The sequence below is a fragment of the Engraulis encrasicolus genome, chromosome 24 (genome assembly GCF_034702125.1).
Source record: "Engraulis encrasicolus isolate BLACKSEA-1 chromosome 24, IST_EnEncr_1.0, whole genome shotgun sequence".
Lineage (NCBI taxonomy): Eukaryota > Metazoa > Chordata > Actinopteri > Clupeiformes > Engraulidae > Engraulis > Engraulis encrasicolus.
In genome coordinates this window covers 30794581-30814601 of record NC_085880.1, presented here as the reverse complement: position 1 = coordinate 30814601, position 20021 = coordinate 30794581, and the positions used below count along the sequence as shown (strand labels likewise).

The 20021-nt window shown below is 44.7% G+C and overlaps 1 protein-coding gene across 9 annotated transcripts in view; it reads right to left on the bottom strand.

The window, feature by feature from the left end:
• Positions 1 to 19778, bottom strand: part of lrrfip2 (leucine rich repeat (in FLII) interacting protein 2) — a 53031-nt gene extending 33253 nt beyond the window's left edge. For 2 of the 9 annotated variants that reach the window (XM_063191129.1, XM_063191130.1), the window contains exons 1-2: positions 19310 to 19775; positions 16375 to 16556 (exon numbers count right to left, since the gene is read on the bottom strand). In XM_063191129.1, the coding sequence (XP_063047199.1) occupies positions 16375 to 16458 (84 nt within the window). In that variant the 5' untranslated portion in view covers positions 16459 to 16556; positions 19310 to 19775. Of the gene's footprint in view, positions 1 to 16374; positions 16557 to 19309 lie in introns of all 9 variants that reach the window. The other 7 variants (XM_063191131.1, XM_063191132.1, XM_063191127.1 and 4 more) reach the window with 6 other exon arrangements.
• Between the last annotated feature and the right edge of the window lie 243 nt (positions 19779 to 20021).

The following is a 20021-nucleotide window of genomic DNA, read 5'->3' as shown; positions in this document are numbered from 1 at the left end:
GATGGGGGTTCACACTGTAGAGCATTTGGGGAGATAAGGACGCCATGTGTTTCTGTACCCGCGTCACCGTTCAACGACCGCCAGCTTTCAGTAATCAGTTCCACGACCAGAGCTTGGATGCTGTTAAAAAACTTCAAAACAATCAGCCGTCGGGACGCGTTTATGGCCAAGTATGGGCCTGCTGCGGTGTTTGGAGCCCCTGGAACGCACTCAACTATGTTTCTTTTCCATTTCACCAAAAAGCAAAGTTAAACTTCTCTTCTAAACCGAACAGACTCTGCCCTCCTCCCGTCAACTGTGTCATCAAGAATGTTTGAAGTTTGGCAAGACTCAACTGTTCACTGTTCTCTACTCATGTGCTGCGAAACATCTGTACCACTGCTGTGTTTGTGTGCGTGTGTGCGCGTGTGTGGATCAAACCAACTCAGCAGTCCAACTTCACGGCAACACAATTTGAATCACTCAATATAAATAAACTCAGTCTAATATGCAAAAAATATGCATTAATCCTCGCCAGGTGGTATGTGGTTCTCCGTAATACACAGAGCATCAACAACACACCCACACACACAGCACCGGCCAGCACTGACAAAGCAAAGGCATGGTCTGTTTTCTAATAATAGTGCTGTGTGAGAGCTCTGGGCTTTGTGTTTGAGAGGAGATGAGTGGACAAGGCTGCTGCTGCTGCTCTGGTGCTGTGTGGTTGGGCCAGGACGGGTCGGGCCAGTTCGGTCCACTATGACTCACTTTAGCCACAGGGGCCGGAGTCCTGGCTCACTGCCTCAGCTTTCAACTGGAGTGCAGTGCAGTACACACACACACACCCCAGATTTGCACACACAGACAAGAGCTCAGCGCGCGGACACACGCACACACGCGCACACGCGCACACACACACACACACACACACACACACACACACACACACACACACACACACACACACACACACACACACACACACACACACACACACACACACACACACACACACGCGCACACGCGCACACACACACACACACACCACCATTGAGCATTGAGGGGGGTCCCTAAACCCCATGGCTGTGTGAGTGTGAAAGGTCAGTGTAGTGATGGGCAGCAGTTCTGCAGCTCAACTCTGGGATCAGGAGAGGAGAGGAGAGGAGAGGAGAGGAGAGGAGAGGAGAGGAGAGGAGAGGAGAGGAGAGGAGAGGAGAGGAGAGGAGAGGAGAGATCACCATAACTTCACACTACTACAGAGATTGGACACACACAGGCATAGTACACACAGATACTGGGTCATTGATATTTCAATAGCAGAAGTAGGGTAGTGCAACCAGCTAATGCCATCATTGCAGGGCTTAAATTATTATTATTTTGAAGGCATTCATTCCATGCTAACATTTATGATTAATTAATGCACGTCACACAAGTGACATTAGCTGTGTGTGGTTGCGCCACCCAGGCGTCTGCATCAGTGAACCAAACCATCCTACAGAATGGGTTATGAGGGTGTCTGGAAGGCCAGTGTAGCATTATTTTACTGGATAGTTGATGCGTGTTTACACCTTAAAATTTCCTGTTGAGTGCCCCACAGCCAAACAAGTTCAAACTGTTGCCTGGCATGAGAGGTAGGCTTGCTAGGCAGAGCCCAACATATGGAGATGGAGGCAGCACAAGACCCCGTTGAAGACACTGGTGTGGGTGAGTGTGTCGAGAGAGAGAGAGAGAGAGAGAGAGAGCGAGAGAGAGAGCGAGAGCGAGAGCGAGAGAGAGAGAGAGAGACAGAGAGAGAGAGAGAGAGAGAGAGAGAGAGACCTAAATATGCCCGGTGTCTCAGCAGAGCAGCAGCACAGGGCTAAATACAGCCTGACCCACCTCCTCTCCCTGGCAACCAACCCGGCCCCTCCCCTCCCCTCCTTCTCCAACAAGTGTTCCCCTCTTCACTTTACTGCTCCCGTCGGCTACGGTGGCCCGCAGAGCCCATAAAGCAGCGCGGACAGCTCACCTCGTTCAAAGGCGCTGTTAGAGCCAGACCTTTAACAAATGAGCACTTAATGGGATTAGGGAGACATAAAACACAAAGGCCCGGGATAAATGGCCTCTGATGAGCACCGGAGGGAGGGGGAAACATTTAACAGGCACGCAACAAGGGCCCCGTTAATACCTGCTCACGTCCAGCTGTGCAGAGCTGGACAACGCTGGCTGGGATGTACAGTCGCAGGCCCAGCTAGGCTGTCTCCTCTTCTTACAGAGAAGCAGGACAATACAGTGGGACTGCAGGAGAAGCAAACCAGGGTCATTTCAAGTGAAATCTCCAAAATGATCTCGCACAATCTTCTCAGATTTGGCTGAATTTTTTAGGGAGGTGCACACACACTTCCCAATAGAAAAAAGTGCCATAATTTCAATTCCGAACTTTGTGTAGTTTTGCCATTGAATCATGTTTTGCCGACTAGCCCCCTGACCCATTTTAGGCATTGTTTTCAAAGGAGCCAATTCCAGATGGCTGTAACTGGTTGTGCGGGATCATTGAGATTTGGCGTGGAATGCCCCAATGCTAAACTCCAGCTATATTTAAGTTTGGACCACAGGAGTCCACAGTATGGCATTCAGTGTTGGCTGTGCTTATCTGCACATCTCAGCACATCTCCTCTACTAGTGAACATGCTTCTATTGTCAGTGAGGCCGTTGAGAATTGGTGACTGCATTGGGAATTGGGAAAAAGTTAACATTCGCCATACTGATTTTGTTAGTGTTGTTTTCTACTTCAAACGTTTTGAAGTGTGGAACAATTCTTGGCTATTTTGCCAGGATGACAAAATGTTCCTGAGTCTGGAAAGATGAGGGGAGGGAGAAAAGCTTAAGAATTGAGCCTATTTTCCCCATCTGAAATACGATTTAAACCAGGCCATCTCCATACCAAACTGCCTAACTCAATTAGACATCATTAATCCCTTCTCTGCAAAGCTGAACTGTGTTTCTCATTTCAACATGACACAGCACGCTACACACACCAGTGAGCAGGGAAACGGCACAAGATGAGACCTGCAAAGAGCTTTAAACAGCACAGTGACGTTTTTTTCAGCGTGTCATTTAAATTTACAGTATTTCCTTCATTGTCAATTAGGTTACAAACCTCTGTGTATACAATTAAAAAGTAAGTTATTGAGTGTGCGGTCTATCTACGAGTGTGTTCACCAACCTTAAATTTCTATTCATAAATGTGGAAATGTGCAATTTGATCTTATTTGTTATCACACATGTTAACATAATACATTGGCCATTATCCAGAGTGCTTTCTATAAAACTCTGCCTCAGGAGAGCTAAGACTATATCATGTACAAACAACACTGAAATAGTTGCAGCCAATGAGTTTCTACATCCATCAACCAGACAAGACACCCGACCGCCACAGACAGATGGGATGGCAACATAAGCATGATAAACAAGCTGTTCTAAATGCTAGTCTTTGGCCCAGATAGGACACTGGCAACGTTGGCAATGTTGTCATCACATCCTTTAGAATATTGAGGATTCCTTTAATGAGGAACTTTTCGCATGTTGTGCGTCAAACTAAAAACCTAGCTTACGGAGTAGTTTTTTCCACTTTAAAAAAATCCCACTATCCAAAGTTGCTTGCCTGGCTCCATCGTCTTACAAAAGGGAAAAGGAGTTCCCAACCTTTTCCCACCATCACAAATGTTCACGGCACACCTCTGATGCAATAATAAACAATAAATAGATATAATATTGTGAAAAGAATAGTACAATAAACAAATAGTCAACAGCAACACACACAAATATTGTTTAGATTTTTAGATGATGATTTCAGGGCCCACTTGGAATATCTTTGCAGCAGCCCACAGTTTGGGAAACTGCTGTAGAGTGATCAAGGAACAAAAAGTACTTCAGCATTGCTTAAGACATCTTGGTTGCTCCTATTCAGGAGGTACAGTATGTTTACATGCAAAGGGGTCAATGACATATTCGTTGTTTGCACACGTCTGGGTGGTGCAAACCACAGCTATTGCCACCATTGTGTGGATTATTCTTTTTTCCGTTTCTAGTGGATTATCTAAGAATTAATTACCTATTAAGCTTACTAATTAATTTATGGACATTAGCCGTCGTTGAACCACCTGACGAGTTTGAGCTCCCCAGCTGTCATTGACCTAAAGACAGTTCTGCATGCTTGAGTAGCGATGACAAAAGGCAACAGACAGCAACAGGGCACAGAGAGTGCCAGTGCCTCTTCTCATCCCCTCAGCTTCCTCATTTCACCAGACTTTCAAAAAGCGCGTCACAGGAAGTGTTTGAGGAATTGTCACTTTGCTTTTCTCTGTTTTTTGTGTGTGTCTCGTCTCTTGCGAAAGAGGAGTCGAGTCCTCTTCCTGCCATCTGAAACATGGATTTGACATTTTCATGCGGCAGTCAATGTGTGAACACATCCCTGACCACCGGAGGTGTTTGCGGAGAATATGTGCTTAAATTAGGCCCGATGCATGATATGCATAAGTGAGAGGGTATGCCCGTCTAAATATAAAGCCATGTGTAAGTTACTGCAGAAAGTGTGTCAGTGTAAGTATGCACGTGTGTGTGTGTGTGTGTCTATGCATGTCTGTGTTTTTGAAAGTGTGTGTGAGAGAGACATTGTGTCTATGTGTGTGTGTGCGTGCGTGTATACATTTGAGTGTGTGTGAAGGCTGGCCTCTGTAGTCCACACCTGTTGCTGTGTCTGACATGGAGGCTGACCTGGAAGGCAGAACGGCGCAGCTGAGCTCCGGCACTCTATCTATAGCTCATCATCACCCGACACATGCACACACGCACGCACGCACACCTCTATCCCACCAGCTCTGTCTCTCTGTCCCACACACACACACACACCCCTCACCAGCTCTCTCTCCCTCCCACACACACACACACACACACCTACCTACCCCCACCAGTCATGGTTCTCATCAGGTGTAATACGATCTGAGCAAGGCTACTCTGGTGAGCACCATCACACACACACACACACACACACAGACACCCACCCACACGAAGAGACACATTTCACCCCTTCTCTGTGCGAGGATGCCGGGCTACAGTAGCCCATGCATTGCTGTTGAGCTGAAAAGCACTCCTCAAGTTAAACTCACTGGTGGGCATTGGGATCTATTTGACAACAGTGAGGTGAGGCCTCAAAACTTGAAAGTTAGTAATGCTCCAGCCAGACAGACCACACACGGGATTAAACGAAACGAAAACCTCTCTCATGGCACACACATGAAACCCTGTGAGTAAACACGCACGCACGCACACTTTCCAGTTCTGAAGATTATTAGATGACCCTAATGCAACAGCCACAGAGAGCTAAGTGTTTACGAGCCCACCAGCAGGCTGGCAAACTGTAGAGTGTCGAGGCCAGCAGCGATACCTTGAAGACGGTTCAACAGCACCACCTAACCAAAGTATAATGGCCATATTCATTCCTCCCGTCTTATCTATGCGGTCGTTTGAACTCCAGAATGAATAGAATAATAAAAAAAAGGAATGACTCAACATCTACCCACACCATCGCTTATCTCCAGCCGGCAAAATGTAAAAATGGTAGCCATGGCGACAACGTAATATTCAAAAACACTGGTCTGGTTGTCTGCCGTGCCACCCTTGCCCAGGCTGAGTCTACTCCAGGCACACTCCAGCTCATGAGGGATGGGTAATCATGACACATTTCCGGGGCCCAGTCGCCTGGGGGTAGACCAGCCCTTTGCACTGCAATATATTTCAAAGACTTGGACGTCGTTAATACCTGGGTATTTTGATAAACCAACATTTTTCTTTTCTAGATTTAGCAAATTATCATCATTCACACTTTGGTAAATTTGCGTAAATATGGTGCAGAGAGCGGTCATAAATATATTAAGCCTGTATGCAGCAAGGAGAATGCTAGTCTCTGATTATATACAAACGTCAGCCGGAGATTCAAAAGCAAAAATCTCAACTTTTGCCCGAGTTTTTAGGAATTAGGATTCATTTTCAGAGGAAAACCTCAGTTTGTGTGTAAACGGAAGGCACAAACGAAGGGAAAGCTCTTTGTTTTTGAAAATAGCAGGATATGCATCAAAAGCGCCTTATTGAAATTGATACATTGCTGCCAACTTTGTAACAAGCATTGGTAACACTTTATTTTAGGGACACATCTATTAGCACTAACACATACAATGTTAATGCCTGTATAAGTAACTTGTAAGGCATGTACTAAGCAAAATCAGACATTTGTTCGTGCACAATAAGGTATTTATTACTAATATAACCTTAGTAAGGACCAGTAAGCCTATATTTCAATTTATTAGTAAGTAGTAAGTGGCAGAATACAATGTGTATAAGCTCCCGACACACTGTGTGAATAAACCCTGAACAGTGTGAAAACAGATGCAGAATAAGGGTCCCTATTCTAAAGTGATGCATTGGTCAGCCCAGATGGCTCAGGGCCTCTGCACTACCAAAGTCCTAGGGCCCCCACACCACCCAGGCCTGCACTACCTAGCCCCCCCGATCTACAAAGTGTAAGGGTATATCAAATAATTAATTCTTACCCAGCTGAGTCATCTAGTTTTCTCTTGTTCATATCAATGAGAGGGAGGTAACAAGAGCCTATATATAGCAAGGATTGAACATACACTTGTCAATGGCGGTGGGTTGGTGAGATGTAATTTTTTTTCATGTACCACTGAGTTTTAATTGTAAAAAAACCAAAATAAATGCAGAACATTAGAATAATAGTTTTGAAGCAAAACTAAACTACTCTTTTGTGATAATTAAGTGAATGTTTGAGAACATTAGCTTCAAGAAGTGCAGTGCATGATGGGTACGCAATCTAGGCCAACAGACAACCTACCCAGCTCTGAGCCTACGTCCTTAGCTCCTCCCCTCACTTGTGAAATTTAGTTGCTATCCAAACAATTTGCCATGTACGTAACAACAGAAATATTGCTGCATTGGCCATGCATTGCATTTCTGACTAAGGGCGTACCCATCATGCACTGCACTTCTTGTAGCTAAGTTTCTCAAACATTAACTTATTTATCAGAAAGGAATAGCTTAGTTTCGCTTCCAAACTATTACTCATCGTTATATTCTGCATTTATTGTAGGGTTTTTACAATAATTGGTGTATGAAAAAATGACATCTCACCACCCACCGTCATTGATAACTTTACGTCCAATCCTTGCTATATAATGCTTCCAATTACTCATTAACATAGTGAGTAGAATAAGTGAGATCTTCATACCTACTGAGACTAGTAAAATCTGCAATGCTCTTACACTTTGCTTCCGGGGGGGGACATAGAGTCGGGGCCCTAGGTAGTGCGGGGGCCCTAAGCCATCTGGGCTGAGCAATGCATCACTTTAGAATAGGGACCCTTATTCCACATCTGTTTTCACACTGTTCAGGGTTTGTTCACACAGTGTACCAGGAGCTTATACACATTGTATTCTGGCCCTTACTGCTTACACATAAATAGAAATCTAGGTCTACTAGGTCCTTACTAAGGTTATATTGGTAATAAATCCCTTATTGTGCATGAACAAGACATTTGTGAATACATGCTTAACAACTGTCTTATTTTGCTTAGTACATGCCTTACAAGTTACTTACACATGCATTAATATTTTATGTATTAGTGCTAATAGATGTGTCCCTAAAATAAAGTGTTACCCAGACATTGCAGCTAGGACTGAAACTGTGTTTCACCGGACACCAAATGTGCTATGAGGGTCTGGCTACCAAATGTGCAATGGTTGCTTCATGGCAGGCAAGCATCAGTAACATCCCGACATTAGCGACTGACCGTCTGTGTAGGTAGCCTGTAGAATGAATGAGTAGATTAACAAACTAACCACGGTGTCAGTTGGTCAAACAACGCTTTTTGGAGTCTGTGGGCCTTGTTTAGGAGAGGGGAGCCCTTTAGTAAGGTGTTTTCGAGTACTCATCCTTCACTCTGGTTAGTCATGACCTGACTCCATGCAGACTGGAATGCCATGCGGTTGGCCAAGTGACTACAGCAGAGTTGTATAAAGTAGAAGTAGAAGAAGAAGTATTACAGATGTAATTACAACACTAGTAGTATAGAAACCATGTAATATCATACCACCAGTGTTATTACATCTGTAAGAGAGAACCGTACTTTTACTTTATCCAACTCCGCAAAGCAGTACAGTCCATGTGGGTGGGGAGTGAAGGCAGGGACAGCGAGGCTTTGGAGGTCCTCCATGCTTTGAATCCCTGCTTGCTAAGCACTGAGGGAGTCTGGCTCTCACTCAGCAGCGATGCGGCCCATTTGCTACTCCACTCCTCCTCAAACAGCTGCAAGAGAGCTGTGCCACCACACAGGACCAGACGCACATCTGTGTGCTCAACACTAAGGGGACTGAAACATTATGCCAGCCATATGCCCCAATACCATGGGTGGGGAACCTACTGCCCGTGAGGCCGACTTATCTGGCCCCCAATGTAATTTTAATGTTGTGCAGTTTCACATGAAATAAGACATGCTTTGCAAAAAGTAAAATTAGAAAATACATATGCAATAAAATGCAGTAATACTTTCAGGAGACTTAGTGAAAGTGGGGTCTGTTGTAAAGGTGGCCGCCTTCAATATATTCATAAAGCGCTGAGGAATATCCTGGTTTCTGTTCGTGGAACGGCCCTTGGAGGACTTGATAAAATCTGAAGTGGCGCCTTGAATGAAAAAAAATCCCCTGCCCTATACGTACATCCACCCTCCCTTACTCTCCCTGACCCTACCCTTGCTTCTCTTCTCTTCCTGAAGCACTGATCTCTCTGAAACCAGTGCCATAGTTTTAAGCTAATGCGCAACTTAGTCAATGAAAACAAACCATGACACGTCCACACGTGTCAATCACTCAGAGAGTATTGCCCACGCAACCTCCATATCCAGAGTAGCATTATGCCAACCACATGCCCTAAACCCATCCCCCCACTACCGTCTCATTGTGAAGCACTACTAGGCTCTCTGTCTGTCCACTGCCCCTGGAAGCAGGCCTGTGGGTTTTAGCAAAAGCAGAGATTAGTTGAGAGTCAGAAGTAACAACAAAAACTTGAAGAGTTGCAGAATGGTGTCCATTCTCGAATAAGCCACTCAGAAGAAGTACTATATCCATGTAACAAACCAGACCAGCGGGGTGGCAAAGTCAAACACAAATGCAGCACCACATGCCTACAATCCATGTGCATGTATGCGAGTTTGTTTACCTCTCATTACGTCAGTAATCTATTTGTGAGGCCCATTAGGTACTGTAAAGTAAATCTCACTACGTTTATGGCCATGCTTGTTTACCTCACTGCATTACAGCATTAACATTCTGCTTGTGAGGGGCAGGTAGCGTAGTGGTAGTAGTAGCATGTGTGGACACACTTGTTTACCTCTCATTAGGCCTATTGCATCAGTAGGGATTGGGGAACTAGGCCTATATAGTAGGCTACTGGTGGTGCCATGTCTGCTCTCGTGACTACATGTAACTTGAGCCCCAGTGCACACAGACACCGTTGGTAGATCACCTTACCGATTAAATGGCACAGGCAGCAGGATCAACAGCAAAAACGTCATGGCCATAGCACAGATAGCTAAGTGCTTCACATCCAATACTACAGGGTGAGGCTCCACAGAGAGTCATGTTTTGGAACAGTATACAGTATAGTCTTGCTTTTCATAAAATATAAGTAATTTTTATCTCAATAATTTATTTTAAAACATATTGAATGTTACATGTACTGATATTTTGGCAGTTCTTGCTAGCAGAAAAAAAGTTGGTGCTTTTCAATGCCTTATCCAGAAGTGGAGTTGGGTCAGAGCCAGCCTAATATAATCAGCAGCTGAGGGCTTAAACTACTAGAGTAGGCCAGCTATGAGGGAGCACATTACACTATGAGTGGGGGGAGACCATGGTCCAGTGTTTAGCAAGTTGGACTTCAGTTCAGAGTGTTGCAGGTTTGAATCCCACCGTTACCGCTCCCCATCCTGTTCCATGGTTTCAGTGCCCTTGAGCAAGGCACCTTGCCCCACATTGCTTCGGGATGGTAACCAATACCCTGTACCTAGAGCTGTAAGTTGCTTTGGATACAAGAGCCATCTAAGTGCAATGTAATGCACTGCAACCGTAAGTCCTTGGAGAGCAACTCATGCAAGGGCAACAGTGGACATGGCACAGGTAGATAGATACCTATGCAAACACGCAGGGGTGAGATGACTCAATACATAGATAGTGTTATTTTACCAGCCAGTTAAGGGGAAATAGATTCAATGGAGGCTGGCCTGGCATACATCCAGGTAAACTAAAATGGAAATCTGTCAATGTGTAGACTAATGGAGCCTGAAGAGGGAAGTGCCCACCCTCTTTCACTGCACATTTGTCAGAGTCAGAGTGAGCTTTGAGATCTTTGTACAGTCATGCACCAGTTCTACAGCTGACACACACTGCACAGTGCGCACATAATATGCATGTCATTTTCCACCCCTGTCACATTACATCCAAATAACACATGTACGCATATACTGTGCAATGATTTCTAGCCAAGGCATGAATATGGAAAGGGTTGGAAAGAAAACCTCTGTCAGCATGCGGTCACTGGTGGTAGTTGTGCAGTGCAGCCTGTGTGCACACAGTGGTTGTGTACTTTACTGGGCAGTGAGGCAATGCGTTGCCTTATCACATAAACACCATGATGAATGATGCTCTCAGCCAGGCCTGCTTTTGTGACTGCATGACATGAGGCCTACATGGGTTGCTCTCTGTGACTGGGTTGGACCAACAAACTGGAAGAGAGAGGGGCGGAAGGAGGTTCACAGGGCTTCCATTTTGCGATAACAGCTTGATTAAAAAAACAAATGTGTTAACTAATGACATTGAATAGAGCAAGAAAATGGTCATTCATTCCTTTGTTAGGGGATTTCAAATGAGCGAATTTGTTATTACTTTAATTTCCTCAATAAATGGGCTTATCGCTTATGTCAAAGCATCATAACAAAGACACATTTTTTACCAACGTTATCATACTGATGTTGTCAAGATATTTGCCTCAGCAAGTTTCATCCGTCTTCCCCGCTTTCTAGTCAAGCGCTGCTCAGATGGTTTGGGCACGCACGCACACACGCACACACACACGCACGCACGCACGCACGCACGCACGCACGCACGCACGCACACACGCACACACGCACACACACACGCACGCACGCACGCACAGCCCCTGATCTGAGATCTGTTGGGCAGGCCAATGCGGGGCTATAAATCCAGGCCTCAGTCCTGGGTGTGAGGGAGACTGGTGCGGCTCAGCTGCTGTTATGCATCACTTTTAGCATTTCACAGGAACCCGCCCGACCGTGAGCATGCGTGTGTGCGCGTATTAGTGTGTATGCATGAGTACTGTTGTGTGTGTGTGTGTTTATGGGCACGGGGCTGTATCTATGGGAAACGGCGTTCTCCAGTTTCCTCACAAGAGTCCGCTTACGGGACCGCGATGACTGTGCGTCTCCACACCCTGACGTGTGCAAAAAACAATGCTGCCTTTCTCCCCCTCCCCCCAAGCCTCAACAACACAAACACCCCTTCACCCTCATCTCCATCTCCTCCCCAGTCTCTATTATGCCAGGGTTTGCTAAACACACAACTCCGCTCCACCAAGAGTTAACATATGTTAGTGTAACATTTTACATGCCGGTAAATAAATTAGGCGCAGCTGGCACGATGATATCCAGGCAGGACAACTTCTGCCAAGTAAGCAGAACAAGCATGCCTACCCTTGTCTTGTTTGTCATCCCTATATTCACAACCATTATTATTATTATTATTATTATTATTATTATTATTATTATTATTATTATTATTATTATTATTATTATTAGAGGCCTGTAGTGCAGAGTGCTGTGGAGGCTTCTGCTTCCTTGCTGTGTATTCAGAGCTTCAGGCTGTGTCGTGTTGTTGCCGTGTTGCGCTCTGCTCAGGTATGTCTCCACATTTCAGCCTGCAGCCTACCTGTTGAGACATGCAGTGCTCAGCGCAGCACAGCGTGCAGGTGAGGTGGAAATCTACAGCCTCCATTACACCACATAGCAGCCCAGCCCAGCCCAGCCCAGCCCGACTCCGCTCACCTCAGCCCAGCCCAGCCCAGCATGGACAATCTGTAGTCATTACATCTACACTTTTCTACAAAGTGACTTACAACCGAGGATATAATCACAGCATACAATGTACACCCCAATCAACCAAGACAAATGGCACAGCACAAATGAAGTACTGCTTTAATATCATCATCATCAACAGCAACTTAAACAAGAACAGACACCACAAACACGGCAATGAGCACCAGACCCGAGAAGACAGATCCAAAGATTTCATCGATGCTGACATGATGCTGCTGATGATAGCAATTTGGAGAATGAGCAGCTGTGGGTTTGGAAGATGGATTTCCCAACATGCACGACGGCTCAGGCTTGGCCAGCCAGAATAGAGGCAGAGGGAGGGAGGGATAGCTGCAGAGACATGTCCCTACTGGCTCACTCCCCCCTCTCTCTCTCTCTCCTTGCTGCTGTGTTTCCAATGCTCATGGGCTGTGCTAGGCCCTGCTCCGCTACTACAAAAGCAAAGGGCCTTCACACTGGACTTGCTGAACTGGCTTGACGGCATTGACGGCGGCATGCTAACTAAACACTGTTATGTGCAAACATGTGTCGCTTGATGCCCCACAGGGCTGTTTTGTGGCACTAACTGCCCCCGTCACGTACACATCTCTTCCGCTAGTAGGAACACGTTGGCATATTTAATGGCGCCCCCGTGACATCACGTCCTCTGCATCCTGAACAAAAGCTCCATATGCCTGGATTGATAAGGGCTCCCTACCATTACCCACAAATACCCACATCCATCTGCAGAGTTGCCAACAAGTACTGTTTTACTTTGGAGCGTCAGGATGTTTCACTCCACACACGCATAATAAAAAAACGTGACTAGCGGTGTCAATTACATACATGGACGGCTTTCGAAACATAACGGAAAGCAAATGTTTTTCGTAGAAAGGTTCTAGCCTAGGACTTAAATTACAGTGCAAAAAGTGGGCAAGAGGCACTGGTTCTTCTGACAGCCAAGTCATTAAAATGTAAGAAAGAAATAACGTTACTAAAGTTTAACACAGAATGTCAAAATATATCTCTACTTGATTCTCCTTTATTACTTTCCAAGAAGAACTGAGAAAGAGAGCTAAAGAACTGAAAGGGCACTCATCGAAAGAAACGCTGTTGCAAAGCCAAATCAGATATCTCCCCAATGTTAGCCTAAGCAAAATCTACACACATGCAGGTACTGTACTGCACATACTCTGAATCACATCCATCAAACACAGGCACTCAGTCTCCCAAGACATAGAACTCAAGGCTGGTAGAAGGTCCTCACATTGGTATGATTATGTCTAGGCCATAAGATGATAGCGCAAGTACATTATGAGGGTAAGCCTGACAAATTATGATCCATTCACAACTGCTATTCAATAAATACTCTACCGGTCAGGCCTTGTAGTTTCTGCTTCAAATATTTCTGACCGTCTATGTGTGGACTTGATTCTCCTGATCGTGCAAGTTGTTCCTTACCCCACACAACACAACACATTTCCCAAAGCAGTATGAAAATCACTGCTTGTTCAGTTTTCTTGACAATGAAAAACAAACCCAACACAAACAACTTATCAGGAAACCAACATATGGATCAATGCTTCATTGAGGTAAAATTCTCATCTGCAAATCTGATTGGTGTCCGTTGACATTGAACGGATTTTACATGTATGTGACATGAAGGATGCAACTCACTCTTCTCCTCTCAAAATTGTTAAATCCAAATCCAATCAAAAAACTGTTAGCCATGTAATGACTTGTCTGATTGTGGGAGCAGAGTCCAACTATCAATACTTAAACTTGACATCAAACATCAACACATCATAACAGCCGTATTTCAACACAACACTGAAGGTAAACATCCACTGCGAGACCCCCAGTGTTGTCAACACTGGATCTGGTTTAGCGGTATGTGACTCCAATAATCTAGAACGCAACATCTGGAGATTACAGCTCTTGTGCACGCATGTGGATTTGTCATCTGTAAAGCACTCACCTATCATTCATAATAATAGCAAGCAAACCGCACTTCCTAACACATATGAAATATCCACCTAGGAATGCAAGCAAGATTACATTACATTACAGTAGAGCAGTAGAGTAGACTACACTTTAGCTGCTGCTTTCATCCATAGCAATTAATAGTTATTACAGGGTATTGGTGATAGTCCCTTTAGCAATGTGGGGTAAGCTGGCTTTTTGAAGGGTACTTCAGCTATGGTTGGAATGAGATTTGAACATGCAACTTTCTGATCACAAGACCAAGTGCCTAACCATTACGCCACAAAGCTGCACACAAGAACTTGTGTCTTGGCAACACTGCCCAATAACACAACCAGATGACTGTAGGGGTCTTTCAGCATACTACTGAAATTAATCCAAAATGAGGGCAGCGATGGTTCAGATGCTCAAGACAACAATGACAGAGCGGCTTAGGGAAGTTCCAAGAATGTAAGTGTTAGGCATGGAACGGTTTGCGTCGCAAACCGAAACCGTACGGTCTGGATGTCACGGAACGGGGTGGTGCGCAACCGCACGGTGTCCACGGTTTCCAAAAAAAAAAAAGAGAGAGTGACCTCCGGCGCACGACGCAATTAAAATCCTACTACTTTTACAAGCATAGAACACAAAGACTACGTAGGAAATTGGGTGTGGAAAGACTGATTTCTATCAGCCAACTGAAATGCATAATGTAACAGCATGCACCAGCTGACTACAGTAGGCTACAGTAGCCTGCGCAAGTGCAGGTCGGTCAGCAGCGTCTCCCTCTCCCAGCTCTCTCTCCACGTTAGCGCAAGTGACTGCCCCCAGCCTTTATTCTGACCAATTTAAATTAAATGACCATGAATTTACAAAAAATGACAGATTAGCAGAACAAAGTAGACTATGACTTACGTTACAGTAGCCTAGTGTAGGCTATATCCACGTGGCATTGAATGGGGATCCCGAACGGCAAAATGCGAGATAACAGAACATGTCCATCAGATTCACTGCGCTGTCCTTAACTGTTAGGCCTAATTATATGAGGCCAGTTAAACTCTGATTGAATGAAGGGGACTTTGTGCTGTTGCCTAGTTAACATTGATGTTTAACACTATAACCAAAATAAAACTTGACTGTTTTAACAGGCTCAGCTTCACAGGAGTTTTTTGAGACATTCTTGTGCATAGCCCTACAATTCTAAAAAAAAACGATCTTTTTAAATTATTTGTTACCTTAACTGTCACATTTTAACATAACCTACCCCTATCACTTGTTCACTTAAAATAGAATTTGACTTCTGATTTCACTTCTATGCCTCTCACGGCCGGCAGTTTCATGATAGGAAGCAACTTTCATCCTAAGCGCAAAACTCGCAGAAAGCGGTATCAAAATAAAAGTCCAATTCGTTCTCAGTGTGTCATTAACCAAAATAGTCATACTGCACTGAAATGGTCCCATTGCCTACAGGAGTGTAGCTGTTTTATTTTTTCACATCAAATGTGTTATAGTAAGTAATATTTGAATATTTGTCAACTTAAAAGTTAGGACTTAGTTCTCCCTTTTTGTGAAATAAATGGAAGCATGTTAAAATCATTGATATCTTTCCTCTTTCAGTAACTTCACCTTGTTACAGGTTAAATGAAGTCAAATTCAACATGCCCATGATAAGCTTACATTTTCATTGTAATTTTTATATTATACATTTCCAGTGCATAATGAATTTTATTTATTTAAAAAAAAAAAAAAAAGAAAAGAAAAAACAGAACCGTACAAAACCGAAAACCGTGACCTTGAAACCGTGATATGGACCGAATCGTGACTTATGTGAACCGTACCACCCCTAGTAAGTGTGTGTGTGTGTGTGTGTGTGTGTGTGTGTGTGTGTGTGTGTGTGTGTGTGTGTGTGTGTGTGTGCGTGCGCACCTGGTGAGGAAGTGTGACGGGACATGATTACTCAAGAAAAGGAAGTAAAAAACACACCATCACACCCCCAAGTGTCCCATCTAAAAGAGTAAGAGTGAGTGAGTGGCCAAGTGAGTGAATGTCAATAAAGGGATGATGACTGGCTGGTTGAGCAGTTGTGTGTGTGTGTGTGTCTGTGTGTGTGTGTGTGTGTGTGTGTGTGTGTGTGTGTGTGTGTGTGTGTGTGTGTGTGTGTGTGTGTGTGTGTGTGTGTGTGTGTGTGTGTGTGTGTCTGTGTGTGTGTATAAGCACATGTGCATCATGATCAGACCTACCTCTCGGGCGATGCTACTTAGGGCCTCATCCTCGGCCGAGAAGCGGTCCTTGATGGGGGCTCGTTTCCGTCCTGGAGTCCCCATGTTGTTATCGCCTGTGTTGTCGCCGGCACCCACCAGCAGCTGAGCTCCGCAGTGCTCTCGGGAGGAGGAATGGTCTTACGCTCACAGTGCTAACCCTCCTGCACAAACACACACACGGGAGGACATACAGTCAAAGCTTTTTAACATGCTGCTAACCAAAATTCAGAATACCACGTGACACGATTGAAGCAAAGTGGGATCAGGTCCGGATGGTATTCCAAGAACTTGGTTAAGTGATAAAGCCGGTTGGTTAACCTACAGAAGGTGGGAACTTAAACCTGCTATTTTATCTTTTTTAAAAGATTTTTTTTGTCTTTTACGACTTTATTTATGATAGGACAGTTTGAGAGGTGGACAGGAAGCGAATGGGGAGAGAGACGGGGAGGGGTCGGCAAAGGACCCAGGCCGGGAATCGAACCCGGGTCAGCCGCATGGCAGACGAGTACCCTACCGGTTGGCCGTGGCAGGGCCGACCACCAAGTTTATGTAACAGGGTTTACTACTGAGCCAGGTTCTTGGAATACTCCCCCAGTCTCCTCAATGAGCATGCCTTTCCATCGAACTCGGCTCATTCTGAACCTCCCCTGCTCATGAGACATGGCTCATAGACATGCAGCTTAGAACCTTAAGTCATATTGATTCCAGAAGAGACTTCCTATGAACGGTCTCTCCTTCTCATCAATTGTCTCCGATACAGTACGTCTGTTCAGACTCCCGCTCATCCAAGTCATGTTATCAAGAAAGGGGTTCCGTAAGCAGCTGGGGGAGTTTGAATAGCAAACTCTAAGAAGTACTCCACTTGCTTACGCTGCTCACAGTGCTATCCCTCCTGCTGACAAAAACCCATGGATGGAAAGCACAGCACAGAACAATAGTCTTCAGTTCATTTTTAAGAAGAAGTAGTCATTGTTTCAGTTCAGCACCCCATGCTTCAAAACAGTGCGCCTTTTTGACAATGGCAAAACAAAGTCGTGCATAACGCAGCAGCAAACTGTTAACAACTGTAGGTTTGCAAAAGCACAGCTATTCCACAACTACTTCCATGTGGCAGGAGGACAAAAGCACGCTCGGCCAAAACAATCAACAACATCCTGGAAAGCACTGGCCTGGCACACGCGCACGTACACGCGCACGTACACACGCACCTGCCTGGCTAAACAAACCCACTGCCCTGGCACAGGCGTAGACTTTAGACAGACCCACAATGGCGCATCGACAACCATTTATCAGTTTGGCCCCAGCATACACCCAAAGATAAGCAAAACAATTCTAAACACTTCAGCACACCGACAGTTATTCTGACTTATGCAATATGCCTTCACCCAAGTCAAGTTGTAAGCTGAGATGTACCGAAAGTTTGGAGACAACCGTCTCTTACGGCAGGGTAAAAGGAGGAACATGTTCCACAGATAGAAAAAAACAGCCTTCCAGCGATATCTTGCAATATGGTACACAAATGTGCGCTTTTCACTGTGTGATTTTAAAATAGATTGCTCGAGTCAGGTCTGGTTGACTGCTGTGCACACAGGGAGAAAGAAAAAACTGGCACTACTCTGGCTGTGGACAGATGAGTAATGCCAAAGGCTTGTCACCAAAGCTTTGCACAATCTGACAAACCAGAGAAATATTACAGGCATGGCACTCAGTGCAAATCCACCCAGTCCAGGAGAGCGACCTCATACATTGGCTTACATGACTAACTGGCTTTTTCATGGCATGGAACAAGAACACTTACTGATGTCATCATAGATGACATACAAAGAATAAAGCCTTATGATTCAAAAATAAGGGTCTCTTTCATAACGGCCAGTGATTCACTTAACAGACAAACCACCTACATAACTGTACCCTGTAGCCTACAAGTGTGGCATTTACAATGTGGCAAACAAAAAGACATGCAATTTCTCTAATAATTTTAGTCCAAGACCAGGGCCCTCTGTATGGCATTCAATACCGGAACATTGATTGAATGAAAATGAAGTGTTGTATGTGTTTTTTTCATGTATGTTTAAATGGTGTTGTGGCCGTCATATGAATTCGTGAAAGAAGCCAAAGCTGAGTCATGACGCACACAGTGGTTCTATTGCTGAGCACTCTACTGAATGGTAATACGCTAGTAGAACTAAAAACTACTCGGGCGCTTGAAGTGAACCGTGGGGCACATCCAGTTTCATTTAGAACCAGTATTAATTATATAGCTCGGGTTAAGCCAGCAGAAGTAATGTTAAAGGATTGTCACAGTAGTTGTTAGACAAATACTCAGCCGTAGGGAAATGTGAGGTGCCCATATACCTTATCATGTGTTAACCATGACAGCTTGATAGACGACTATTCTTCAACAAACAGAAACAAACTTTTGCATGCAGTGAATAGAGCACCGTGCGACTGGAGCCTAGCAGCTAGTTGTAGACATAAAAACAGGCAGTCCATTCTGGGCAGTGAAGTGTTTGCTACCTTAGTGTAACGTTAACGTTATGGTTTGCCTGCTTGCTAAATATAGTGACCGCTGCGTTCAAAGGGGTTCCCACTTGACATACTAAAGTTTTTTCTCTGTTGCTGTCTTTGCACTTTGACTGATTTAAAGAAAATGGCTGATGGAACAAATGATAAGTCGAGCCATAAACGTATAATTTAGAAATTCTGATATTAGCCCAAAGCAGGGGTTGCCACAATGCCAGTTATTGAAAGAGCTAGCTGGCTAACGTCTATGGAATAATTTGCCATCCACTGGGTAAGCTAACTGGTTAGCCACCCATATAACCAACGTAAATTGATTTGGACCTGGCTAACCATTTACTGAATAGATTCAAGTGGCCTTAAATATGTTGATATTTAAAAATGCAATCCTTACCTTGTATCAATGTTCAATCAACATGAGGGACTGGTAGTTTCCTTTGCCTTAAGCGCAGAGACCGCAATTTTAAAATAGAGCAGTCCTTTGGAACAACTAAGCTAGCCGGCTAGCTAGCCCACTTGCTAGCTCTCCGCGAGTTGTGACAGCGCAAACTGACACTGCCCGTCACGTCACTCTTCCCAAAGAATTCTGTTCCTTCGTTAGATTTCCCCTCTAGAATGTGGCACGTCCACTCACTCCACAAATTAGTATTTTCTCCGACACGGACAGAATTGATCAAACCCACTTCTTTCTAACCAAAAATGCCGCTTCTCTTTCTCTCTGGGTCAGCACTGTCCTCCCTGGTCTGCCTCTCCACCACCGTCCACCCTATTCTTGGAGATGTCAGTGGGTGACGCTACACTTTCCCCGGATGTAAGTGAAGCAGGGTGGAGGCAACGCGTTATTATTATTTTTTCCATCAGCAACTGGTAGAAACCCCAATGAGCCACTCTCAAATGGAGCGCTCATTATTTGTATTGGATTACTAACGCAGCGTCCTCTGACGTTGGGGCAATTTGAATTTGGAATCACTGGAGGAGTGATTCTTTGTTAAATTTAATTTTTTACGGAAACTAGTTGTTGCTGATAGTCATTTTTTGTATTGCACTTGGACCATTACGCACAGCGTATAGTCAAAGTTCTTCCCTCTTCAGATTTGATGTTATAG